Source organism: Podarcis vaucheri (genome assembly GCF_965113315.1).
Source record: "Podarcis vaucheri genome assembly, chromosome: Z".
In the NCBI taxonomy this organism is placed as follows: Eukaryota; Metazoa; Chordata; class Lepidosauria; order Squamata; family Lacertidae; genus Podarcis; species Podarcis vaucheri.
The window spans coordinates 20,514,362-20,541,251 of NC_138758.1; the positions used below are offsets into that span (position 1 = coordinate 20,514,362).

General features: G+C 45.3%; 1 protein-coding gene across 1 annotated transcript; it reads left to right on the forward strand.

The window, feature by feature from the left end:
• On the forward strand, positions 1-26,158 carry LOC309523636 (uncharacterized protein). Its single transcript, XM_082207619.1, has 4 exons — positions 1-339; positions 505-638; positions 1,500-1,587; positions 24,086-26,158. Exons 1-4 carry the CDS (start codon positions 196-198, stop codon positions 24,263-24,265), a joined length of 546 nt encoding a protein of 181 aa, XP_082063745.1. The 5' UTR covers positions 1-195; the 3' UTR covers positions 24,266-26,158.
• The last annotated feature ends 732 nt before the right edge of the window (positions 26,159-26,890 follow it).

Genomic DNA, 26,890 nt, shown 5'->3' on the forward strand with positions numbered 1-26,890 from the left:
TCATTTTCTTCACATAGGCCGACTTTCTGGGCTGCTGAGGAGGCCTGCCAAGGCCGATGCCTGTCCTGCTCAACCTGTTCAGGCCCTGATCCCCCTTTGAAAAGCCTCTGCTGCCCCCAAAAGCAAAGCGTGCGGAACGATGGCGCCGGGAGGAGCAGCTCACTGCCACCCTGGGTGCTCGACAAGCACCGTATCATGGGTTTCCTGGTGGTCTCCCATCTGGGCACCTCAGGAGACCTGCCAAGTGTCCCTATTTTCAAGGGACAGCCCCAGATTTACAGAAGCCATTGTGAGCCCTCCTCTGTTGGCTCACTGGTCACCAGAGTGCAAAAAGGCCTGGTAAGCTCCTGTGGTTATATCATTTCGCGTTTGTTACAGGAAGTAGACAGACATGGAAGTAGGATTACTCTCAGCATCTGCATTCTGTGATTATAGTGAATTCCTCTTGAGTGTAAAGGCATTAGAGAGTACTAACTGTGAGTTCCATTTCTCTTTCTTTTCTAGACTTTCAAGGCTGAGAAAGGTTTTCCCATCTGGGAAGGAGGGGAAAAAAATCTCCTCTCCCAGAGACCTCCCCCTCCCCCGCTACCTCTCCCTCCGCCTCTCCCTCTGGACCCACCTTCGAGAGGACACAAAAGGTAAAATCCTTCAGACATTTCTTTCTTTCTTTCAGACATTGCTTCCATAGTAATTTTATTCCCTAAGGTTTCTTAGGAAAGGTCTGAGGTTCAGAAAATAAACATATTCCAAGTGGCTCTTTGTTTCCCTGTAGGCTCTGCAGACCTCCCCCCTCACAAAGATGGCCCAGGACAACATGAAGGTAATGTCTATTTCCATGCATATATTCCCTGTACATTGGTACCTCAGGTTACATACGCTTCAGGTTACATACACTTCAGGTTACACACTCCGCTAACCCAGAAATAGTGCTTCAGGTTAAGAACTTTGCTTCAGGATAAGAACAGAAATCGGGCTCCGGTGGCGCGGCGGCACCAGGAGGCCCCATTAGCTAAAGTGGTGCTTCAGGTTAAGAACAGTTTCAGGTTAAGAACGGACCTCCGGAACAAATTAAGTACTTAACCCGAGGTACCACTGTATAAGGGTGGCGCTGTGGGTAAAACCTCAGCGCCTAGGACTTGCCGATCACATGGTCGCCGGTTCGAATCCCCGCGGCAGGGTGCGCTCCCGTCGTTCAGTCCCAGCGCCTGCCAACCTAGCAGTTCGAAAGCACCCCCGGGTGCAAGTTGATAAATAGGGACCGCTTACCAGCGGGAAGGTAAACGGCGTTCCGTGTGCCAGATGCAGCTTGTCACGCTGGCCACGTGACCCGGAAGTGTCTGCGGACAGCACTGGCTCCCGGCCTATAGAGTGAGATGAGTGCACAACCCTAGAGTCTGGCAAAACTGGCCCGTACGGGCAGGGGTACCTTTACCTTTACCTTTACCACTGTATATAAGAAAGTTTCTCTAACTGGCAGCCTTCTCTGATTTTCCTTTCAGAAGATCTAATTGTAGAAGACCTCAAGGAAGAGCAGGAAGAGACTGGAGGGAGATGGCAGGAGGAAAAAACATCAAGGAAAACATGAAGGTAATGTCGATTTCCAAGGATATGTTCAGGGTACTGTATATAGGAAAGTCCCTAAAACAGTTTTAATTTCTAGCCTTATCTTTTCCATTTAGATGACATAATATTTGAAGACCTGGAGGAAGAGCAAGGCAGGAAAGGTTTTATACAGTGGATGCTGGGGTTGCGAACGTGATCCGTGTGGGAAGCACATCCACAACCCACAGCATCCTCAACCCGCAGCGCCACGTCTGCGCACACGTGGGTTGCTATTTAGCGCTTCTGCACATGCACAAGCGCCGAAACCTGGAAGTTACCAGTTCCTGTACTTCTGGATTTGGTGCGGTGCGCAACCTGAAATCACGCAACCCGAAGCGCCTGTAACCCGAGGTATGACTGTACTGACACCATGAACCACAGAACCTGAGCACAGAGTTTGCCATCACTCTCTACAAACACTGAGCAGAGCTCCACCATGGAATGAACCTCACCATTTCCCCAGTGAGCATGTCTCTTTCTTGGGGGTGCAAGAGAGCACATTGGCCCAACTGCAGCATGCTCTGAGATACAGCACTCATGGTAAGGCAACCTTCTGAGAAACAGCTTTTCGGTGAGCAGTGCATGCTGTCGTGAACTTCACCTTACAGTTTGGACTGTCCTGGTAGGGAAAACATATATATATATATAAAGCAAGTCATACAAGGGGCCTTACTTCTGAGTTAACCCCCTTTCGTGCCATGTTCTTCACTTCAGTGGGCTTTGCAATGTGCATGCTACACCTTTAAAGTACATTCTTTCCCCCAAAGAATTCTGGGCACTGTAGTTTACTCCTCAGTCCCAGCAACACTTAATGAACTGCAGTGCCCAAAATTCTTTAAGGAAAGAATGTGCCTCAGGGGTTGGACTAGATGACCCTTAGGTCCCTTCTAACTCTACAATTCTATGATTCTGTGAATGCACATGGAACCATGTGTATGCTAAAAGCCACACTTTGGTTCTGTTGAAATCAGTTACAGCTAGCTAAGTCCGATTGATTTATGAAAGTGTGGCTAATTTACAGCACAATCCTATGCATGTCTACTCAGAAGTAAGCCCTGTTGACTTCAGTGGGGGTTACTCCCAAATAAGTGGGTATAGAATTGTGGATTCATATCAACAGAGGAGGAGCTTTTGATTTAACTGTCTCACCTGCTATAGACTATTTAATGCAAAAAAGTGACTAACAGTATAGACTTAATGATGTCTACTCAGAACTAAGTCCTTGTGAATTCCATGGGGCTTACTCCCAAGTAAATGGACGGAGAAGTACAGTGGTGCCCCGCAAGACGAATGCCTTGCAAAACGGAAAACTCGCTAGACGAAAGGGGTTTCCGTTTTTGAGCTGCTTTGCAAGACGAATTTCCCTATGGGCTTGCTTCGCAAGACGAAAACGTCTTGCAAGTTTGTTTCCTTTTTCTTAACACCGTTAATACAGTTGGACTTGACTTCGAGGAGCAACTCATAGAACGCAGTGTACATAGTAGCCTTTTTTGAGGTTTTTAAAGACTTTGGTGATTTTTGAAACTTTTCCAAAACTTCTTTTACAGCCATTTGGTAAGTTAAGCTTTTAAAACTTTTTGTGGGGTGTTGGATTTTGGGTTGGCGTGTTTGGAATTCAAGGACTTGGTGTTGGGAAGGGGTTTGCAAGAATCTGGAAGCTTATGTGTTTTTTCTGCATTTTTATGATTTTCTGTGACCATTGGGCCACTCTGCTGTTTTTTAAAAAAAATTCTGGGTTTGAATTTTGAAATGCTCTTTACAGGATATGTGATTTAAAGAGCACTTAATAAACTCTTGTTGTACCAAATTTGGCTTTGTTTGGACTTTTTTTGACCATAGGAACGCATTAATTGATTTTCAGTGCATTCCTATGGGAAACCGTGCTTCGCAAGACGAAAAATTCGCTAGACGAAAAAATTCACGGAACGAATTAATTTCGTCTTGTGAGGCACCACTGTACTTTGAATGAAACAGTGGATGTATGATTTTTGTGGTCCATGCTGTGGCCACAGACATGTGATTTGATGGTGAGTTTGGGGTAGCCCAATGCAAAAATCCCAAGCATCCATGTGGATCTGTGCTTTGTAACTATGTTTTTGCGCCATTGTGGCCCTATGAAGCAGTGGGTGCATTTTTTTTGGGGGGGGGGTGCAGGCTGTAGCCATGGACATGCTATGTGATCTGATGGTGAATTTGGGGTGCCCCAATGCAAAAATCCTGAGGATCCATGTGGATCTGTGCTTTGTAACCACGTTTTTGTGCCATTGTGACCCCACACAATAGTGGGTGCGTGATTTTTTTGGTGCAGGCTGTAGCCATGGATATGCTATGTGATCTGATGGTGAATTTGGGGTGACCCAATGTAAAAATCCTGAGGATCCATGGGCTTTTACCTCCCCCCTCCCAGGCAGCCTCCTTTATCACTAGCGTCCCTTATCTCCCTCCTGATCCCTTACCGATCAGCTGCTTTCTTTCAACACTCCCTCCCCTCTTATTTGCCTTAGTGTCTTTTCCTTAGCTGGAGCAGTTTTTTTCTCCTCCTTTTCTTCTAATTTCTCTCCTCATTGCTTTAGTCTTCCTGTCTCCTCTCCTTGCACGTTCACTGTCTTTACCTCCCCACTCCCAGACAGCCTCCTTTATTGCTAGTCTCCCTTATCTCCCTACAGATCGCTTGCTGGTCAGTAGCTTTGTTTCAACACACACTTCCCTCTTTCAAAAAAAAAGAGAGAAAAAAGCATGATCTGCTTTTTGCCTCTGGGCGATTCGGCTCCAGGGACCACACATGCACTCCATAAGACGCACAGACATTTCCCCTTACTTTTTAGGAAGAAAAAAGTGTGTCTTATGGAGCGAAAAAGATGGTAATTACATGTTAAGAATGCCAGGTAAAACGAAGAGAATAATCTCAGAATAATTGCTACCACTAAAGTATTCAAACCACTGTAGAATGCAGCAATAAACAGCAAACAAAACAGGAACAGAACAGTGTTTCTGGGATAAATCAACTGTTTCAATGATGATTCTTCATCAGCTGATAATAAAATTGGATACATTACATTCAGTTATGAAAACAGAAATAGCAGTGGTTTGAAATAGGTCACCGGATTTGCAATCAAAGAACTGCCTGAGAAGGTCATTAAGAAAAAACACCGAGTGCGAGACTAAGGCAAAAAGAGAGAGAACACATCGCCACCTACTGGTGGGAAAGAAAATTACAGGAATAATTTTGAATTAGGTTTGAATTAACACTTAAAGTACACCAAGGCTCCAAAACAGTAAAAAATTGTATAGAACAGCAGAGACTGCAGAGATTATATTTTGGCTTTTGTGACTGTGGCTCGTGACTTCATTTTTGTGGTTGTTTTTGTGACTGTGTGGAACCCAGTTCAGCTACTGGTTGATTGTGTGACTTCAGAAATGGATAAAAGCCCCCCATCCAAATTGACTATCATCAGTGCACGTAAGGGGGGGGGGAATGTTAATTTTTTTCATCTAAAATACTGTCTTATTTCTAGTATAGTACATTGATTAAGGAACGCAGGTGGCGCTGTGGGTTAAACCACAGAGTCTAGGACTTGCTGATCAGAAGGTCGGCGGTTCGAATCCCCTCGACGGGGTGAGCTCCCGTTGCTCAGTCCCTGCTCCTGCCAGCCTAGCAGTTCGAAAGCATGTCAAAGTGCAAGTAGATAAATAGGTACTGCTCTGGCGGGAAGGTAAACGGCATTTCCGTGCACTGCTCTGGTTCGCCAGAAGCAGCTTAGTCATGCTGGCCACATGCTGTACGCCGGCTCCCTCGGCCAACAAAGCGAGATAAGCACTGCAACCCCAGAGTCGGCCACGACTGGACCTAATGGTCAGGGGTCCCGTTACAGTACATTGATTATTGCCTTCATTTTATGGATCAACGGTATCGTTAGACAGTAAAATTCATGTTAAATTGTTGTTTTAGGGGGGTGTTTTTCATCGTCTGGAATGGATCAATCCATTTTCCATTACTTTCAATGGGAAAGTCCGCTTCAGGTTAAGAACGCTTCAGGTTAAGAACGGACTTCCGGAACCAATAAAGTACTTAACCTGAGGCACCAGGTAAAGCTCCATTAGTAGATAAATATTGGTCATAAAACCCAACTGAATTTTTTTTCAATTTTTCAAAGAACATTAACTGAATTACAGGTTAGACATGGGCTCTGAGAAAAACCAAACACGGACTTCCATTCTGTTGTGGAGAGGAATGGTGGCGCCCAGCGCTTCGTCCCACTAAATACGAGCATTTTGGGGGTTGGTGGACGAAGAGGGGAGGTAGCCAGGACTAGGCATCCCCCTGAAAAAAACCTGCAGAAGAGCAGGGCTTCAAAAGGGTTCAGCAGAATCCATTCTTTCCTACTGCCAGGACCCGGCTCTCGCAACTGCTTCGGCAGTAAGCGAGGGGGGTCAGTTGAGGGGGATTCAAGGCTCCAACGCATGCTCACCGACCAAAGTCACTGGTCGCCTCCAGAAGCAACAGATATACCAAAATAAGGTAATTAAAAATAAACTTTCTCTGAAGAATTGAAATCAGAACTTAATTGGGCTAAAATTAGAGGAGAAGTATTAAACAGGAAGTCATACTTCCTCTTTTGTGGCCTGGAGCTGTGAGGATCTCTTTGTGAATAAGAGAGGTTTCCTTTATTTATTTATTTTGTAGCGTTTGATGAATAATAACAGCTTTAGAGACTGGAGAGCCTTCCCTTCTCAATGGACAGAAATTAACTTATTGGATTGTTAGAACCTTTATTGGATTGAGAGGTGTTGATTGGATCTTATTTAGAGCTGCATATTGGAACTGATAAAATTTTGATGAAATTCTGGATCTTTCAGAACAACTACCAAAGCCTGGCAGGGGTTCTGCTCAGCCGACTGAGGTGGGGAGACCCCTAAGAAGGTAGAGCACCTTGTCTGCTGGAGTGGAATAAATTACATCCATTGTGTTTTTGAAAGACCAGGACAAGTACTTCAAAGTTTAAATCTTTAGAAAGTTGACCTACTGTCTGAAAATATGTTAGAGCTACATGGACACTGGTGGACTAACTGGACTTTTTTTTGAGTTATAGACTGTTTCAAGCCTGGATATTTGGAAGTCGATCAAAATCTTAAAAGGATTACAACTGGGAATTACTGGATACTTGGACATTCAAAATATCACAGTATTGATTATTAATAAGGTGATAATGAACCAATTCAAAATAGAAAAAGGAACGAGGCAAGGATGTCCGCTATCACCTTTATTATTCATTTTGGTCCTGGAGGTTCTGAATAGAAATATAAGAAAAGATAAACTGATTATGGGAATAAAAACAGGGAAAAATGAATTTAAGTTGAAAGCATTTGCAGATGACTTGGTAATTACAGTAGAAGAGCCAAAAAATTGTCTCCCTAAGGTCTTAGGAAAAATACAAGAGTTTGGGCGAGTGGCAGGGTTTAAATTAAACAAATAATAATAATAATAATAATAATAATAATAATAATAATAATAATAATTTATTATTTATACCCCGCCCATCTGGCTGAGTTTCCCCAGCCACTCTGGGCGGCTTCCAATCAAATGTTAAAAACAATACAGTATTAAATATTAAAAACTTCCTTGAACAGGGCTGCCTTCAAATGTCTTTTAAAGATAGGATACCTCCACATCTGAAGGGAGGGTGTTCCACAGTGTGGGCGCCACTACCGAGAAGGCCCTCTGTCTGGTTCCCTGTAACTTCACTTCTCGCAGTGAGGGAACCGCCAAAAGGCCCTCGGCGCTGGATCTCAGTGTCCGGGCTGAACGATGGGGGTGGAGACACTCCTTCAGGTATACAGGACCAAGGCCATTTAGGGCTTTAAAGGTCAGCACCAACACTTTGAATTGTGCTCAGAAACGTACTGGGAGCCAATGCAGATGTCTCAGGACCGGTGTTATGTGGTCCCGGCAGCCACTCCCAGTCACCAATCTAGCTGCCACATTCTGGATTAATTGCAGTTTCCGGGTCACCTTCAAAGGTAGCCCCACGTAGAGCGCGTTGCAGTAGTCCAAGCATGAGATAACTAGAGTATGCACCACTCTGGCAAGACAGTCCATGGGCAGGTAGGGTCTTAGCCTGCGTACCAGGTGGAGCTGGTAGACAGGTGCTCTGGACACATAATTAACCTGTGCCTCCATGGACAGCTATGAGTCCAAAATGACTCGCAGGCTGCGCACCTGGTCCTTCAGTGGCAGTTACCCCATTCAGGACCAGGGAGTCCCCCACACCCGCCCACTCCCTGTCCCCCAAAACAGTACTTTTGTCTTGTCAGGATTCAACCTCTATCTGTTAGCCGCCATCCATCCTCCAACCGCCTCCAGGCACTCACACAGGACCTTCACCGCCTTCATTGGTTCTGATTTAAAGGAGAGGTAGAGCTGGGTGTCATCTGCATACTGATGAACACCCAGCCCAAACCCTCTGATGATCTCTCCCAGCAGCTTCATATAGATATTAAAAAGCATGGGGGAGAGGACGGAACCCTGAGGCACCCCACAAGTAAGAGCCCAGAGGTCTGAACACTCATCCCCGGACACTACTTTCTGGACACGGCCCAGGAGGAAGGAGCGGAACCACTGTATGACAGTGCCCCCAACTCCCAGCCCCTCTAGACGGTCCAGAAGGATGTTATGGAAACAAAGGAAAGACAAAAGTATTAACAGAAAATGTGACCAAAATGGGGAAAAAGGAGTTGCAGGAGATCACAAAGATAGAAATCCATAAAAAGTTAAATACCTAGGAATCTGGCTTACCAATAAAAACTTGAATTTGTATAAAGACAATTGTGAGAAAGCTTGGAATGAGATCAAGAAAGATTTGGACACTTGGAACAGAATGAACCTTCCCTGATGGGAAGGATAGCAGCAATAAAGATGAATGCACTACCAAAGACTTTTTAAAAAAATTTCAATCAATACCAATAATAAGTAATCTTGTCTGCTTCAGAAACTGGCAAAAGATATTTCAAAGTTTGTCTGGAACGGGGAAAAGCCTAGAATAAAATATAAAATACTTATAGATACAAAAGACAGAGGAGGCTTTTTCCGCCCAGACTTTAAACTCTACTATGAAGCAGCATGCATTACGTGGATTCGGGACTGGATTAAATTAAAGAAAGATGAAATACTGGACTTGGAAGGACACGATAATAGACTTGGTTGGCATTCATATTTATGATATGGGAAAGATAAAAAACGCAAAGACTTTCATAACCATATAATAAGAAAAACACTTATAAGAATCTGGAACAAATATAAATATTTTTTAGAACCCAAAACCCCATGGTGACTTTCACCAGTGGAGGCATTAGTATTAAAACCACTGAACAGGAGAGGCAGCTGGCCGACATATAGAAAATTATTGATGGCGGGGGGAGGGTTGAAACTAAAAGAGTATGAAGAATTGAAAGTCGTTTTGCAAAGTTGGCTACATCATAGACAGTTGAATGAACAGCTCAATAAGAAAGGTTTTAGTTACATAGTTTCAAATTTTCAAAAAGAAATTATTGAGAGTGATACAAAATTACTTTAAAAGATGTACAATCTCCTGCTATATGGGGAAATGTTGGATGAGATGGTAACGTCAGCACAAATAAAGCCTAAATAAAGATTTAGGTCATAATATACAATTGAGGATTGGAAAAGCATGTGGAAGGCGCCGCAGGATGCAACCTGAAAGAACGTAACATGAAGCAAACGTAACATGGTATGACTGTCTAAAAAAACAAAAAAATGAGGAAGCTATACAAAAAATAAAGGTATTACAAATCCAAATTTCATCAATACTGAGTCAGGAAATAGAAATCAATATGAAATGGATGAAGCAAATACCATTTTAATTTGCAAATAAGCCAGGGAAAATGTTAGCATGGCAACTAAAATAATCAAAAAGAGAGAATGATTGACAAAATAAATGTAAAAGGGAAGGTGTTAGATAAACCGGAAGAAATAAAGGAAAGCTTTGTTAGACACTTTAAAAGTGTCCACAAGGCTGGTAGTGAAACAGAAGAAGAAATAACAAAATATTTACAACAGAAAGACATACATAAGGTATTAACTGACAATATTGAATATCTAAACTCCCCTGTATCCATAATGGAAATACATCAAGAGATAGCAAAGTCTAAAATAGGAAAGTCCCCAGGGGCAGACAGTCTCACTACAATGCATTATAAAAAAAATAGAGGACTCCCTAGTGCTACCCATGAATCTATTGATAAAATTTTGGAGGAAGGGAAAATTCCAAAAGCATGGCAGCAAGCACATATAGAATTGATACTAAAACAGGGTAGAAACAGAGAACTTATAACAATTGCAGACCAATCTCCCTACTTAATAATGATTATAAAATATACACGGACATTTTAGCCACTAGATTAAAAAAAGTATTGGGCATAACATGTTCCGTTTTGGAGGTGCTTCGCAAAACGAATTTCCTATGGGCTTGCTTCGCAAGACGAAAATGTCTTGCGAGTTCCTGCGGTTTTTTCCCTCCCCCCCCTTTTCCCCAAGCCGCTAAGCCGCTTATCAGCTGATCCTAAGCCACTTAACAGCTGATCCGCTAAGCCGCTTATCAGCTGATCCGCTAAGCCGCTTAACAGCTGATCCGCTAAGCCTCTTATCAGCTGATCCGCTAAGCCGCTAAACCGCTTATCAGCTGAACCGCTAAGCCCGCTAAGCCGCTAATAGCGCTAATCCGCTAAGCTGCTAATGGGCTTGCTTCGCAAGACGAAAAAACCGCAAGACGAAGAGACTCGCGGAACGGATTCTTTTTGTCTTGCGAGGCACCACTGTAATCTGTTTAGGACCTTTTCTGGTATCAATGTCAAGCTCACCAGTCAGCAATTACCTGGGTCTTCCTAGTTCCTTTTGAAGATGGGGACAACATTTGCCTACTTTCAGTCTGAAGGGACCTCCCCTGTTCTCCAATAATTCTCAAGATTATTGGCAGAGGCTCTGAGATTACATCCACGAGCTCCTTTAGTACCCTTGGGTGCAGCTTATTAGACTCTGGAGTTTTGAATTCATTTAAAGTAGCTAGGTGTTCCCTTATCACCTCTTTTCCTATCTTGGGCTGCAGCTCCCTCCTTGCATCATTTATTTTGGTAACCGCCAGGTTGGGCACTGCTTTTCCTTAGGGTGAAGATAGTGGCAAAGTAGGTGTTGAGTAGTTCTGCCTTCTTTCTGTCACCCAACAGCATTTCTCCCATCTTCTCCATGCAGAGGACCTACTAGCTTGTTCTTCCTCCTGCTATGGACATAGCCAAACAACCATTTTTCTTATTTTTAACTTTGCATGCAAGCCTGAGTTCATTCTGAGCTGTAGCCCGCCTGAATCTTTGTGCTCATGTTGGTGAGCTGGATGGGAGTTGGACCTTCACAATATCTGGAAGGCATCATGCTGTCCACCTACTATCTGGGAAGGCAGTGGCCAGGTGGTCTGTGTGCCTGCTCAGTCTGCAGTCCAAGTGTCTATTGTGAACAAGTGACATAAAAACCCATCCCCCATTCTTAGGGTTATGTTTCAACTGCACTTGGAGCAGACAGCCTTCAAATACAGCAGTCTTCAAAGAAAGTATTGTCTTCCAGCTGTCATTTACATGGAGGACTGTCCTCCTAGCACTGCAGTAAGATACATGGCCACTTATTTTCTTTATTTCCAGTTATGGAAAATAGAATGCATCCATCCAAGTGGCAACCCTGGCTTAGCCTATTCCTGCCCACTAGAGGTCCTCCTAAGTCAAAGAATGAGAACAGTTCCAATATTTCCTCCTATTTGCATGGAACTACAGCAAACTGGCAAGTTCTTAAAGAAATGGGAGTGCCTGATCACCTTATCTGTCTCCTGAGAAATCTCTATGTGGGACAAGAAGCTGCAGTTAGAACTGGATATGGAACAACTGATTGATTCAAAATTGGGAAAGGAGTAAGGCAAGGCTGTATATTCTCTCCCTGCTTATTTAACTTATATGCAGAATTCATCATGCGAAAGACTGGACTGGAGGAATCCCAAATCGGAATTAAGATTGCCAGAAGAAATATCAACAACCTCAGATATACAGATGATACAACTTTGATGGCAGAAAGTGAGGAGGAATTAAAGAACCTCTTAATGAGGGAGAAAGAGGAGAGCACAAAATATGGTCTGAAGCTTTTTTTTCTTTAATGAAGATCATGGCCACTGGTCCCATCACCTAGAAGGGGAAGAAATGGAGGCAGTGAAAGATTTTACTTTCTTGGGCTCCATGATCACTGCAGATGGTGACAGCAGTCACAAAATTAAAAGACACCTCCTTTTTGGGAGAAAAGCAATGGCAAACCTAGACAGCATCTTAAAAAGCAGAGACATCACCTTGCCAACAAAGGTCCGTATAGTAAAAGCTATGGTTTTCCCAGTAGTGATGTATGGAAGTGAGAGCTGGACCATAAAGAAGGCTGATCGCCGAAGAATTGATTCTTTTGAATTATGGTGCTCGAGGAGACTCTTGAGAGTCCCATGGACTGCAAGAAGATCAAACCTCTCCATTCTGAAGGAAATCAGCCCTGAGTGCTCACTGGAAGGACAGATCCTGAAGCTGAGGCTCCAATACTTTGGCCGCCTCATGAGAAGAGAAGACTCCCTGGAAAAGACCCTGATGTTGGGAAAGATTGAGGGCACAAGGATCTGTGCGGAACCTGCAGTGTTCCAACCCGCAGAGCGGCATCTGCACACCCGCAATTCGGCGCTTCTGCGCATGCACAAAGCATGATTTAGCACTTCTGCGCATGCACAAGTACCAAAACCCGGAAGTAAGCCGTTCCAGTACTTCCGGGTTCGGCACAGTGTGCAACCCGAAAACACGCAACCTGAAGCGTCTGTAACCCGAAGTATGACTGTACTTGCTTCTCTCTCTCTCTCTCTCTCTCTCTCTCTCTCTCTCTCTCTCTCTCCATAATCCACACATGTTGTAGATCTATTGCATATTTCCCTGCTACTCACAAAAATTCTCATTGAAAATGAAAACTCATTGCAGATTGATTCAGTGTTACCCCACAATGTGTCTATTTGAAAAGAGTCCTACATAGTCCCAGCAATGGGGTGTGTGAATGTATTCACACCTGCTTAAGATTGCAGTCACCACTTCCTTCTCCGTTCACTTGGGGCATGTGCAGGGAGGAAAAGGCATGGATATCCTAACCAGGGGGTAGGTTTTTCAAATGTGTATCAAGTAACTACACTCACCTTTCTGGGTGGCAAGAACCATGGCAAGAACCATGGCCATAGCCAGGATTTTTGTTTGGGGGGGCAGGCCTTTAGTTGTGAGGGGCAGGCCTTTTGTTCGGGGGCGGGGCGGCAGAACCTCAGTTAGCTGTGTGTTTTTGTTTATTTTTATTGATGGGGAGGCAGCTGCCCCCCCTGGACACTCCCATGGCAACAGCCCAAATCAATCTTGATTGAAAGCATCATGACTGGGCCACACATGAATGATACCTGTTCGAGAGAAAACAACTACATTTTTAAGGCTACAAATGTATTAGCATGTATTAGGCCATAGCCAAGCATCAAACAGTGACATTTGAGGCATTGCCTAAATTACAGGGGTTCAGATCATCCTGTTTTGCTGCACCGCCCACAAAGCGGCAACCAAAGCAGCTGTTTCCGGTGAGATCTCACATGCTCTGTGAGATTACAGCAAGATATCTCTGGGAACCAGCATCACTGCCAGTGCCATCAGTGCCGTCTTTTGCTGGTGACAAGGAGGGTAGGGTACCTGGAGGGGATGCTCCCTCTCAGAATTCTGCCACCTGAGGTGGCTGCTTCACCCCACCTCATGGGCAGCCTGGCCCTGGTTCCATTAGAGCCTTGTTCTCTTAGCTACTGTTTTTAGAAGGCTTCATGAGTATGGTTAAAATTAGGGAAAATCAGAGGTGGGACACATGGATTTCATCCCTGTCACTGCTCCCACTCTCATAATTTGCACACTGATTTCATGCATGTACTGTATAAGTGATTATTCCAGAAAACGGTTCAGTTTGATTCATTTCCAATGCCTGCCTTGGTAGACGGCACCCAACTGTAACATGTGGGGTGAGAGAAAGAGCGATGACTTGCAAACAGCTGTAAAGACCTGGTCAGACATGTTTTTTAATCATTATATATTTGGAGTGTGTTGTTTGGGGCAGAAGGGCTAGAGAAAAGTTCATGGGCTCTCATGCCGAGTGGCTCCCAGAGGAACAAAAACGAGTGAGTCACTCAGTGACTTCAGAACTGAGGCATTTTGGCATCCATGAGAATTTATCTCTGGCCCTTCCTGGGATTCCTGAAGGCCGCTCGCTCTTCTCCATGGGGGTCACAGAGGAGACCCTTTTCAGCCAATGGCAGATGGCAGCAGTCTTGGCATTGCTGGGAATGACTCCATGCCCCTTGATGTAATCTTTCCTCCCCAGTCTTCACTTTTCTTCAGGGATAATTTGAGAGCAAACCTCCCAGGCATTTCTCGCCCCCTGCCCCCAATTTCCCTTTTAAAGGGGTGGGGGAGGAAAGGAAGCAGGAGGGAAGCTGAAAGGAAGATACAGTGGTACCTCTGGTCACATACGCTTCAGGTCACATATGCTTCAGGTTACAGACTCCGCTAACCCAGCACGGCGGCAGCAGGAGGCCCCATTAGCTAAAGTGGTGCTTCAGGTTAAGAACAGTTTCAGGTTAAGAACGGACTTCCAGAACGAATTAAGTCCTTAACCCGAGGTACCACTGTATAAAAAAGCCTTCTGTCTGCTAAGGTAGGAGCAAGGAACCCTTTTCATTCAGAGGGCCACATTATCTTGTGACCACCTTCCTGGACAGGAATTGCATACCAATGGTGGGCATGGCAAAATTGGGTGCGGCCAGACACACACTGCTCTTCATCTTCCATCCAGGCAAACCACAGGCATCACAGTCCTAGAATATTGTTGCATGCCACCCCAATCACCGACTGAGATTCCAGGGGTTCCAGGCGCTTACCCAGGGTTCGTGTTTCCTCTGGAATGAGGCACAACAGAGACTGTGGTGTCTTTAGCATATAGGGTTATTTACAAATATATGCAACCTGAGTCTACGGTGGAGGGGTTCGCAGAATTAGCACCCCAAGAAGGACTTGCTTCTTCCATAGTTGCGGCCTTGGATTCACCCACTACCATTGCAATTTTTGCTATTGCGTTTAAGTCAATGTACAATTTAAAAATAAGTCAGGTTGTTTAGGTGGCCTGAGGCAGGAAATCTCACAAGCTCCTCTCCTTGGGAGTAAAAACAAAGTCAGACTAAATTAAATAAGCAACTATTTGCCTGAAACTATATTGTGGACAATGGGACGCAGGTGGCGCTGTGGGTTAAAGCCTCGGGCTTGCTGATCGAAAGGTCGGCAGTTTGAATCCCCGCGGCGGGGTGCGCTCCTGTTGCTCGGTCCCAGCGCCTGCCAACCTAGCAGTTTGAAAGCACCCTCGGGTGCTAGTAGATAAATAGGGACCGCTTACTAGCGGGAAGGTAAACGGCGTTCCGTGTGCTGTGCTGGTTCGCCAGATGCAGCTTGTCACGCTGGCCACGTGACCCGGAAGTGTCTGCGGACAGCGCTGGCTCCTGGCCTCTAGAGTGAGATGAGCGCACAACCCTAGAGTCTGTCAAGACTGTCAAGACTGGCCCGTACAGGCAGGGGTACCTTTACTTTTACCTTTACCTATATTGTGGACAATCCATAAAAGGGGCAAGGGGAGGGGAAGGGAAGGGGAGAAGGGGCAAACTCTTACATAGGACTCAGCTACATTAGTAAAGAAACAGCAATTTGAATGCACTAAAATATGCAAACCAGATGGTGCCAAAGAGCAGGAAATTTTAAAGCGTGATTTTCCACAGAGATTTCTTTCTTTTGTTAAAGCAATATAATTTCTGACTTCTTTATAGCATTTCTCCCCCCTGTGTTTAGATGCACCCATAGTATCATAGAAAGCTATCTTATACATATTGCAGTGGGTTTTTTAAATGAAAAAAGTGTTGCAACTGAGGACTCAGCTATACAGTTGCAAATAAAATGTTTTAAATGCAATATACAATGTGACACTAGATGGTGATGGAGAGCCTTTTGGAAAATTCAATGTATTTTAAAAAAAACGCTTTAAAAAAAAAACATTTCCAGGGCTATTTTTATATGTGTGTAGACTCTACCTAGGACTCATTAGTAAACTGGTGGTGTACCTGTTGAAGTAAGTAGCTCCAATTTATTATATTGTGCAGAGAATTGGGTCCAGTTCTACCTCCAAGCAGCAGAATGCAGGGGTAGAGCCTTGATGTGGGGTAGTGAACTGTGCCACTTCAGACTTCACGTTTGGGATGCCATTTTGAATACTCCCCCACATTTTAAGAACAAAAAAGTATTTGCAAGCCAAAAACTAGTTACTGATGGGGAGTGGGTGGGAAATCCCTGTTCTAATATTCTTCTAATATAGGGATCTTTTATGCCCTCAATACTCTCCCAGGGCAACACATACTCTCAGGCCACATCCACTCCCTCCAAGTTCTTGCTCTGTGCTAACTTTGAGTGCTTTTACCTGGCTTGAATGTGCCCCCTTGAACTGTGATAATTCCCCTCACTTGCCTGGATGGAGAAATGTGTGGGTAGAATCTCTCAACGTTTGCACGGGTGGAGTGTAACCTACTGTACAAAGAGAGCCACCTCTGCTGCTCCAACTACTATTGCCCCTGACCCCACCCACCACTGTCATGCAGCCCTTGAAAGGTTTTGCACATGACACTGTGGTCCTCAGCCTGGAAAATTTCCCAATCACTGCCTTGCCGCTATGCCATCCCATTCCTACTCTGGCCTCAGCTTGTACCGTAGTCCCTGTGTGATTCAAAAGTCTGCTTATTCTTCCCCCAACCAAAGTTGACCCAACCAACACGGTCATCACCTTGTCAGTTTCCTCATGACAACAGGACTCACATCTTCCTCCCAAAGCCCACAGATTTTCAACTCGATTACCATGGAGACATAATCACTTATTTATTTGTGTTGATTTTTTTGGCATGTAATTAAGGTTCCCCTTAAACTTGCCCCCTCCCCTTTATTCATGGTAAGAAGGAAGCCTTGGCTCAGATGTTTATATTCATTCTGTCCTTGCTGATATTCTCTTGGTCTCACTCCAATGACCGATAAACTAGCCAGGAATGGGTATGATGAGAACAGCAGAGCCTGGGAGAGGTCAGACTTCCATCCCTCCCCCTAGCACTTCATGTCATAGCCGTTCTCTGGTCCATTTTAGTCCTGGGATGTTATTTCCCTTCTCTGTTGCAGAAGGACTTTCTTTTCTTTTCTTTTTTCCGGGTGTGGGGGGATCAACAGGCCCTCCTGAGTTAGGGAGTGGGTGGAAACAGCTTTCAGCAAAGGCTGTCCATCTTGCTATGTGGAAATTCCCAGAGGAAAAAAATAACATTGAACCAAAGGCTGGGCAGACTAATCTGTTAGTGGTCTAGCATTCAGAAGTGGGTTTAGAGGGACAAACAGCTGTGCAGGATCTGGAAATGGTGCTTTTGAGTGGGTGCTGGGTTAAATGTCCCCTGCTTGGCCCTCTCCTCTGTCCAAGGGCAGTAGTGTGCTTTTTCTGCTTGGAGGCACAGCCTCAGCATACGGTGGCTGTGTCAGCCCTCAAACCAGAGAACTGTTCCCTGACACACAATACCTGCACAGTCATACCTCGGGTTGCAGACACTTCAGGTTGCATTTTTTCAGGTTACGGGCGCGTCGAAACCTGGAAGTACCGGAACAGGTTACTTCCAGGTTTCAGCAGTTGCGCATGCTCAGAAACACTGAATCACAACCTGCGTGCGCAGACGCGGTGCTGCAGGTTGCAAACACTGTGGGTTGTGAATGTGCCTCCTGCACGGATCACGTTCGCAACCCGAGTGTCCACTGTACATTTGTAAATAAGAAGAGCATTCAGAATACAGCATCAGTTCTCTCTTGCTCAAAGGACAGTAAAGCTGATTCGAAATTCCTGCCTCTTGGGAGAATCTAGAAATGTGCATTTGGCCGAATGAATATGTGGCTGATCGTTTGTGCCATCAACGGCAACATCAAAGAGGCACTGGCTATTAGTAGCTCTAGGAGAAGAAAATCCATTGTGTGTGTGGAGGGGGGTGGGAGTCCTTCTGCAGCTCTCAACTCAAGCAATTAGGTTGTAAACTCTGTGCTTCCTACATGGTATAATATATGTCCGACATGGCCCATAATGGGCAGATATTTATGGAGTATTGAATATATGCCATGCAGGAATGGATAAAGGAGGAACATCATTTGCTCGTGGAATTCGGACCAGTTTGGGATGGGCTTCTCAGTGCCTTTGATGTCTTGACTAAGGCCTAATAGGATCCCACTGGGTTCAGAGGGGAAAGGGTGGGTAGGGTGACAAGCTCTTAATTTGCACAGAACCATTTTGTGCACACCAAACACACAAACGTAAGGATGCCTCCAGGCTGTCAGCATTTGGTGGGACGTATGTGGTTTGGAAATTTGCAAAGAAATGCACTGAAATTGTGTGGAATGAGTGAATGATTTTTAAACAATCTGAAAGCAAATCAGGATGAATGCTCACCATTGATAAACAATCATGACGACTGCTCAATAAACAGGATATCTGGAGTTGGACCCCTTTAAAAGTATTTCTGAGTCATTTTCGTAACATAAGAATCTTATCATATCATAATCCCATTACTTGGAGCGGAAGGGTATTCAGTGTGGAAAGGTTTTGTTATTATCCTTCATACCTCAGATTGAGAGATGGGGTGGGTTCGGAATCTAGATTATATTCTTAGTTCAGTGGTGCTGATTGTGTGTGGGCTCTTCTTGAGAGAAGGGAGAGGACACATGAAGGAGGAGGCACAGAGTTTCAAGAACGGCAAAACTAGCTGCAGGTTTGAGGTTTCCCTTTCCCCACAGAGTATCCTCTGCTAGACTTTTTCCTGTGTTGGCAGGACCTAGGGTTTAACTGGCAGTGGTGTCAGCAGGTGGATGCCACCTAAATTTCTCACAATGCTCTCAACATAGCATCACTGTGGGGCACTGAGTGAAATTTAAGTAGTCACTGCCTGGATCCAAGTGCCTAGTGCTAAGGGAAGCCATGGGGCATCATAAGCAGTGCTTGAAAAAAAAACCTATGTGGTTTTAATAAATTAAACAGGGTAAGTATCTTCTAGTATGGAAACACAATTATGGGGAAAGCTTCATCCTGACCCCTGATTTACTTTTGGACCTTATACTTCAGCACACCAGTTTGGAACAATCTGAATGTTGGAAAAAATGGCAGAGGACAATGAACCAAAAATGATGAACCAAAAAGTTCATTTGAATGAACCTGATCTGAAATAGTTGAATTTGACCTAGGTTTTGTTTGTTTGTTTGTTTGTTTGTTTGGACAGAATGAACTAGAAAAAGAAATAGTTCCTTTTAAAAATGAATTTTCCAAGCACTGGGCATCAGCTTTGCCAGGGTGCTAAGTAATTAATAACAGGAGTAGATAGCCCTGAATAAATAATAATCCTATGCCATTTAAAAAAATAGTTTTGGGATGTCTGGGTAAGATATAAAGACTTAATGGAAAATAAAACCCCAAGGTGGTTGTCACCAATGGAAGCAAAAGCTCAGAAAAGGCCCAATATGGAGGCCAAATGGCTGACATATTGGGAAATTTTGGAACAAGAAGGAGACAAATTGAAATTGCAGAGTTCGAAAAATTAAAAAACAAAGTGAGAGAGTGAAACAAATTTCTCTCATTCATGTTTTTCAATGGGATAAGATGACAAATTCAGCAAAAGCTCATTACATGTGCACATGAATCACTTGGCTCCTCTGCACGTGATGACTGGTTGCTGAGTGCATTAACTGGCTCTGTTGGTCAAGTTTACGGGCCTTCAGCACCTTCAAGCCTGAGACGCAAAAGGGGGTGGTTGCTGGCGTCATGGAATGTGGCTTGGTGATGTCACAGCATTGCCAGCTCTGCAAAGTAAGGTCGTCTCTGAGCTCTGGCCCTCTCAAATATTTTTTTGTCAGCTAGGACTTAGAAAACCACTGTGTGTTGTTCCTTCCCTGACCCAGCCGTGCCTGGTTTGCAGCAACAACAGCTCTTTGGAAATCTTGCAGCAGTGCTGCTAAAGCTGTTTGTCCCACATTGGGTCTTTCTTGCCCACACCTTTTCCAACACTGCCCTCTTCCTACCAAGTCCTTCGGATGGAAAGGATATGTTCGCCCTGAAGTCAAATTGCTGCAGATAAATATGGCCACAAGGGGGCAGATGTGCAGTGAAATACAAATCCTCAAGAAATGCTTCCAGCCTGAAGCCTTTTTCCCCCACAAGTGACTATTCATTATTCATTATTACTATTATTACTATCATCAACTTGCCATTTCCCCCATCAGAACTGGAAATATGGTTAGGAAACATATGCACAATTTTTCTTTGGCTTTCTATTCTGGATCACAGTTATGCACGACTCGGCAACTCCCAGATTTGAGTACTGCAATATGCTCTACATGGGGCTGTCTTTGAAGACTGTTTGGAAGCTACACTTAGTTCAAAATCTAGTTGCTATGGGGCTAATTGGGACTAGTTGATAAGAACACATCTCAGCAATGCCTAAGCAACAGGTTCCTGGGCAATTTTCTGAGCACAATTTATGTGCTTTAAAACCTCAGGTGGCTTGGCAACTGCGTGCCTGAAAAAAATGCCTAATCTTATATCTACCTGCTTATGCACAAATATAAATCCACAAGAGCCTGCCTCTAGATTCGTTCTCAATTGAAACTGGGGATAAGGCTTTCTCATCTAAAGCATTCTGCTCTTAGGGCAGGGTTGTGGTCAGCAGACTGAGGTGAGCCAGAAACAAGAAGATAGTAGTTTGGAACTGAGGACAGAGGAGTTAGGTGGTGGAGTTGAGGGACTTGCCAGAAATCAGGACTGAAGAACCACCAATGATTCAGGAATACTCCACAATCCAGGAAAACTTTGTTGCTTAAGCAACGCTCAAGCGGAACAGGAGACCTTCTTCCATTCTATACAGTCCTGTAGCACCTAGTGACCAACCTGAGCAGGTACGCTCAGTCCAAGGCCAGAAGGTACTTCAATGAGAAGGTACTACCTGCCTCTGAAATGTTCTCTCAGTACCTATCCTTAGATCTTATTTGCAGGCCTAATTTCCTCGTCCTTGTCAACTTCTTTCTCTATTTTGTCCCTAGTTTTACCTTTATTGGGGATGACATGTTACAATGTTATTAGTGTGAGTTACTAGATTTCCCACGCTTCAGGATCCAGCTCCCTTTCTAGCCACTAAGTCTTGTGCCTAGTGCCCAAGCTGGTAAATGTATGCACATGAGCATTAAGGTTCCATTACATTCAGTTTGCATGCTGATGGAGCTGATTTTGAACTGTTGAAAACAGAAGGGCTCTTTCTGTTAAGTTCCTTGCACATGTGGATAGTAGGCAGTGATAGCTTTCAGTGCCAGCTGTTCATGCTGCCATGTGTCCTGTATATATGTCCCAATGCCACCCCGAGAAGGACTCAGATGAATCACAGATAACCTCACTTGGGGTGAACCCTCAGCACTCTGTCAATACCCTCCCAGCCTGAGGAAACAACTCTTTCACCATCCTCATACTCTGGGAACAACCCCACTGTCATTTTCTCTATTACACAGCCATGAAGGAGCATGCAACTTCAGAATCAATGGCAGGTCCTCACAGATATCCTGGGCATGGGCAAAGATTTCAGATGAATCTGGTTCTTTGCTGAGACAACACTATTCTACTACTCAGCTAACAGAGCAGACTTAGTTCTATCCATGGTTCTGATTGCTGCTCACCCGAACCTGCTGTGCAAACCCAGCAATGAACTGACATGCCTTGACCTGACTCATGCCTAAATTCACCCCAAACAGAATGACTCTGACCTGATTTACCACCACCTGACTCAGCCTTGCCATACCCTAATAGCAGCTCTACTTGAGTGCACCTGACGTACTTCCACCTTAATCTGCACAACTCAGTTTGCTTCTTCACTAGCAGGCCCCAACTCTCAACAAAACTGGATGCAGGCACAGAAAAAGATGTCTGCGATCCGCCTGTGCACATATAAGTGTATGCAAGGTGGCAGAGCACCTTGCAATTGGACCCCTTCTTATGTATAGATGCTGAGATGTACAGATGTCCTTTTCAATATACAGTCTGCATTAGGCTGGGAACTTTTTACAAACTAAGGGCAGCATCCTCCTACAGTAGATTAGTTTCTGCACACATTTACACACCACTCTCTGTTCTCCATCAAGGCAAGCAAGTGGGTTTACTGAAGTTCAAGGACACATTCCTCCAAGCAAAAGCACTCAAGGAGGGTATGAAGAAAGGCTGGTGAGGGGTGTGGCCTGGGGAGAGTTCACCCCACAGTAAATGCATGGAAAAAAGCCCAACAGGAAGAGGGCTGGAGCTGTACAGTTGTCCCCTCCTAGTGCACAAGGTTGGTAAAGACTGTCCTAGTGCATCCTTACACAAAAGAACAAACACTTAATTGGTTTTGAAAGCATAGGAAACAGCCTTATACTAAGTATCTCTTTGGCTCAATATTGTCTAGCAATTCTCCTGGAGTTGCCAGGGGTTGAACCTAGGACCATTAGCATGCAAAACAGATGCGCTAACACCGAGCCACAGCCCTTTCCCGAGGGCCTTGCCAACTCTTGATAGTATCCTTAACAGTGAAGGCTGAGCCATCATGCACTCTGCAGATGATTTTAGGCCCTTTCCTGCATGCACACACAAACACACCTGGATTTACACAGAACATATAACAGCAGGAAACATTAGAGGGCCTCACAATGAGGGAGATCACAGAGAACATGCAGCTGGGAAGATGCTGGCTTCAGATAACAAGCCTCAGCCTTTAATTCCTGTGGGCTCCGCCTTGCAACCATCTGTTTGCCTGCTGTAACTCTAGCCTCAAGTCTCCTTCTGCTTCCCAACCCCTCGAGCTTGCTGACTCAGGTGCTGCTAATTGAAATGGTAGAGCAGAGAGATTGGCAGGCCAACGGAAACTGGTCTGATGGGAACTAAATGTGCTGTTAAAACCCAATTAAATTAAGACATTTCCTCTGTCTAGCTCTCTTTCTCTCGACTTGGGTCCATGTGCCTCTTAATGCTTGGAGCACTCAGCTTTTTTTCTTCTTCTAAAGGGCCCCTATTGAGGCTGCACTGCCGACTGCTCCTGCCCCCGCTTAGAAGATGCTGGATTTACAATGGTGGTGACTCAGGGATGCTAGACACTCTTTGCAGCAGTTGCGTTTGCGTTGGCCACACAAGGATTTCCTGCAGTGCACAAATAAATTATATGCGTCCTTCAAGCATTCTGTTGACATGACTCAGGGAACAGAGGGAATGGTTTAAATGATTGCCCCCCCTTTGCACTACTGCAAATGTTGGGGTGTCCCCAAATCAGCTAAAGCCTCCCCTGAGTGCAGAGATGGTGCCATTTTGTCTGCAAATGTACTGGCACTCAGCCCTGAATTTCACAAATAGAGGAAACTCTTAAAATTGTTACACAATTGCTCTATATGCTTTGGACCTGAGACTCAGGTTTGAGGCATCCATTTTTAAGAGCAGCAAGTTTTAATCTCAGGAACATCAGCCAGTCTAAGGCTATTACCTTTGAATCTTGGGCCTAGGGTAGGGGTGGGGAACTTTAGCCCCAAGCCCCAAATGTCGACCTTGAGGCCTCTATTTCTGCCCCTCAGAACTCTTCCCATGCAACACCCCCTATGCCAAGACCATGATGCTCACTGGGCCTGCTTTACACCTTGAGAGTTTTTGCCCAGCTGAGATGTGTCATTGAACTGTGATAATGCCTCATGCTTGGCAGGATGGAGGGGTGTGTGTGTGTGTGTGTGTGTGTGTGTGTGTGTAGAAACTAGCCTGCTGTACAAGGATACAAGTTGCATTTGTTGCTCTGCCTATTTCTGCCTCAGGTCCCACCCACTACTGGCAATGGAACAGATGGTCTCAGACGTTGCTGGTCTCTCCTTCACTAGAAGTTTTGAAGCAGAGGTTGAATAGTCACCTATCAGGGATGGGTTCCCCAAATTTGCAGAACAATAGATGACGCTTGTGGTCCATTCTAACTCAATAACTTCTATAGCAGGAGACAGCAACATAAGCCTCAGTAAGTATGACTGTCATAGGAACATTGGAAGCTGCTTTATCCTGGGCCAAACCATTGGTCCATCATTGTCCACACTGGTTGGCAGCAGCTCTCCAAGGTTTCAGGCAGGGGATCTCGACCAGCCCTATCTGCCATCAGGGAGTGAACCTGGGACCTTCTGCAGGCAAAAGCAGGTACAGAGCTTTACCCTAAATAGATAGGCCAATGGTCTGACGGTTCTAGCTTGTTATTTACTCTCAACACAGTCTGACAACAGCTTTCTGGGGGCTCAGGCCGGAAGGAGTTTTTACCAGAAATTCCGGGGTTTAGTCCTGGGATGTTCCGTATGCAAAGTGGGTGCTGTTCCACTGAGATATGGCCCTTTTTGCCCTGAAGTGACTGAGCCTGGATACAAATCAAGTGCTGACGAGATGAGAGGAAAGTGAGAAGAGGTGGGAGGAGGAGCAGCTGACCAGCCTAGGTTTGCACTGTCCTAGAGTCTGCTTCCATCACCACAGCACAGCTGTATGGGGGGGGACACATACAATGACCTCTTGTGGGATGTATTATAAATATTTGATAGGCCTAATGTAATCATATACAATCAATAAGGGCAGGAATATATCCCCCCCCCAGTCTCCCTCCTACTCGCCCCCGCCTTCTCTGGCCTTCTCTCTCCTGCTCTGCCTCATCCTTCCTTTCCTCTCCTCCCTTTTGTTCTGCCTTTCATTAATGCATTCTCCAGTTTACATTATTTATCAACTTCCTCCCCCGCCTTTTTCCTTTTGAAAAAATAAATTAAATAACATTGGTTATCTGTCGTCTCGGACACTCAGGCTAAGCAGTTTAGGGGGTGTGGCGGGGAGGGCTTTGCTGCTCTTCTCTTTGGCTTTCCTGATTCAGATAGCTTAGGTGGGGGGCGGGGGAGCCCATTGTCCAACTCACATCCCTACAGGCTTGTTCGCACGTCACTCTGAGCACAGGTACAAACTGTATCTGCACATGCGCAAGTGTTTGGGTAGAAAAGCACACACTTGTTGATTACTACAACTTCAGCCCCTGTGCTTACAGAGAGTATGCACTCACTGAAGGTCGCACGTGAACAACTGTACATTGCGGCGCCAAATTGGGTGCCCATGGCACACGTGACGTGACACAATGTTATGATGGTGCAGCGCGACATGACATCATGGTGTGACGTCACAGCATCATGACAGCATGGCAGGTGGGTGTGTGCGTGCTCTAGCACTATGGTGGTGACTGGGCTGGGGCCTGCACCTCTGCTGCAGGGCCTCTGTTGGGGCCCACTGTGGCTAAAGATATGACCGTGGCTGCAGTGGGGTGCAATAGAGGAGCCAAGGCAGGGGCACAGGCCCTGGCCCAGTCACCACTATGGCACCAGAGCACCAGATGTAAGGGAGCAGATGGTGACAGCAGTGGGGGGGGGCGGAGGCTGGGCACCCACAGCAAAATGTTTGTGGGTGCCCGGGCCCCCAGGAGCTCCTGGAGTTGGTACCTCTGACTGTACAAGTGTACAGGTCAGTTGTTTGTGTGCATATAGTTACACGGGCTGTGCACTTCTTTAATGAGGGATGTGAACACCCCTCCACTAAGCCCATAATGTTCTCAGGTTCCTTCTGCTGATTTGCAGGGACAGAGGAAGCTGTTTTACATGGGCTGCAAGCAGCTCTCCAGGATTTCAGGCAGGGGAATATCCCAGGCCCAGCTAAAAATACTGGGAGCTGAACCTATCACCATTTGCATGCTAACCACATGCCCTACCACTGAGTCATGGCTATTCCCTTGGTGGTGGCAGCGGCAGCAAATTGGCAAAAAGAGCTGGCATGATGGTGTAGTTAGCCTGCTGGGCTTGGACTGGAGAGGCCCAGTTTCGATTCCTCGCTGAGTCATAAAGCTCACTGGATGTCCTAGGGCAGGTGGAAGCTCGGGTTCAGGGGCTGAATGTGCCTCCCCCAGACCTCTCTAGCTTACCCTCAAGACAGCTCCCAAGTCACACCCCTTACTGGTCCAACCTCTCTATCCCCACCACCCTGCTTCAGTCATACTCTCCCCAAACTTTTTGGCTGACTGGAATGAATCCCTGAACTCTATTAGTGCTGCTTGATTGCCTGGATGGAGGATAGATAGTGAGGTGTGAACATGTGCAGAAATGCAGACACAGGTCCTGCTGTCCAAATGTTCATTATATGTGCATTCATTTATCCAAACCCAAGGAATTAGTACCTAAAACCTCACTATATACACTGCAGTTTCAGATATCCAAACAGCCGGACCTGCATGTGGTACTCCAAACAAATAAACTATAATAATAAGCCTTACTTTTTGTGTTTTGTTAGTCTGTGACAGCTGTTTCACCAGAAACCTGGGTGGGGGGAAGAGAGATCGGACAAATAAGAAAGGATTTCCCCCTCTCTTGTTTGCCTTTTGCAAGGTTTCAGAGGGCTTTCCTGGATTTTCTCATCGCTTTGGAGTCAAGATTCTGTGGCCAGGAACACACTAGAAATTTTCCCACAGGAGTCGATGGAACTTGTTGAGTCATTATGCGAAAGCTCACCTAACAAATGACTTCCTGAGGATGTGTTGTGTTTGGGTAGCAAGACCAATGTTTGTGTGTATGGCTGCATCCACATTTGCACTTGGCCCTGCCCACCATGCGGCCCCCAAGAAGTTGCTCAGAAGGGAATGCAGCTCTTGGCTGGGATGGAAAAAATACTCAGCTCTGCCCGATGGCCAGTCATCATATTCAGCCTAGTCTACTGCACAGAGTTATCGTGAGGGTCAAACATCATGCCAGGTGTGTGGGGATAGAGATCATGTATGTTGCCCTGAGCTGCTTCAAGGAAGACTAGAGTGAAAAATCAACCCTGCTCCTGTTGCTGAGTAATTTGGCTTTTGCTGCCAAGAACCCCATTTATATGTTGTTGTGTCTCTGTGTGCAGACACCACCACTTGGCACTTCAATAATAACAAAGATCCTGTGAGCATGTGCAGAGTACTTTTCATAGCCAACTGCTTCCCAAGTGGGACTAAGAGGCAAAGCTTGCAAGTAA

What these genes read in the sequence shown, in the direction of transcription:
- LOC309523636 (XM_082207619.1), top strand. Translation starts at nt 196, where the DNA reads ATGGGTTTCCTGGTGGTCTCCCATCTGGGCACCTCAGGAGACCTGCCA. An exon ending in CCAGAGTGCAAAAAGGCCTG is followed by an intron (nt 340 to 504) that starts GTAAGCTCCTGT and finishes TTTCTTTTCTAG; the next exon opens with ACTTTCAAGGCTGAGAAAGG. An exon ending in ACATCAAGGAAAACATGAAG is followed by an intron (nt 1,588 to 24,085) that starts GTAATGTCGATT and finishes CTCTCAACACAG; the next exon opens with TCTGACAACAGCTTTCTGGG.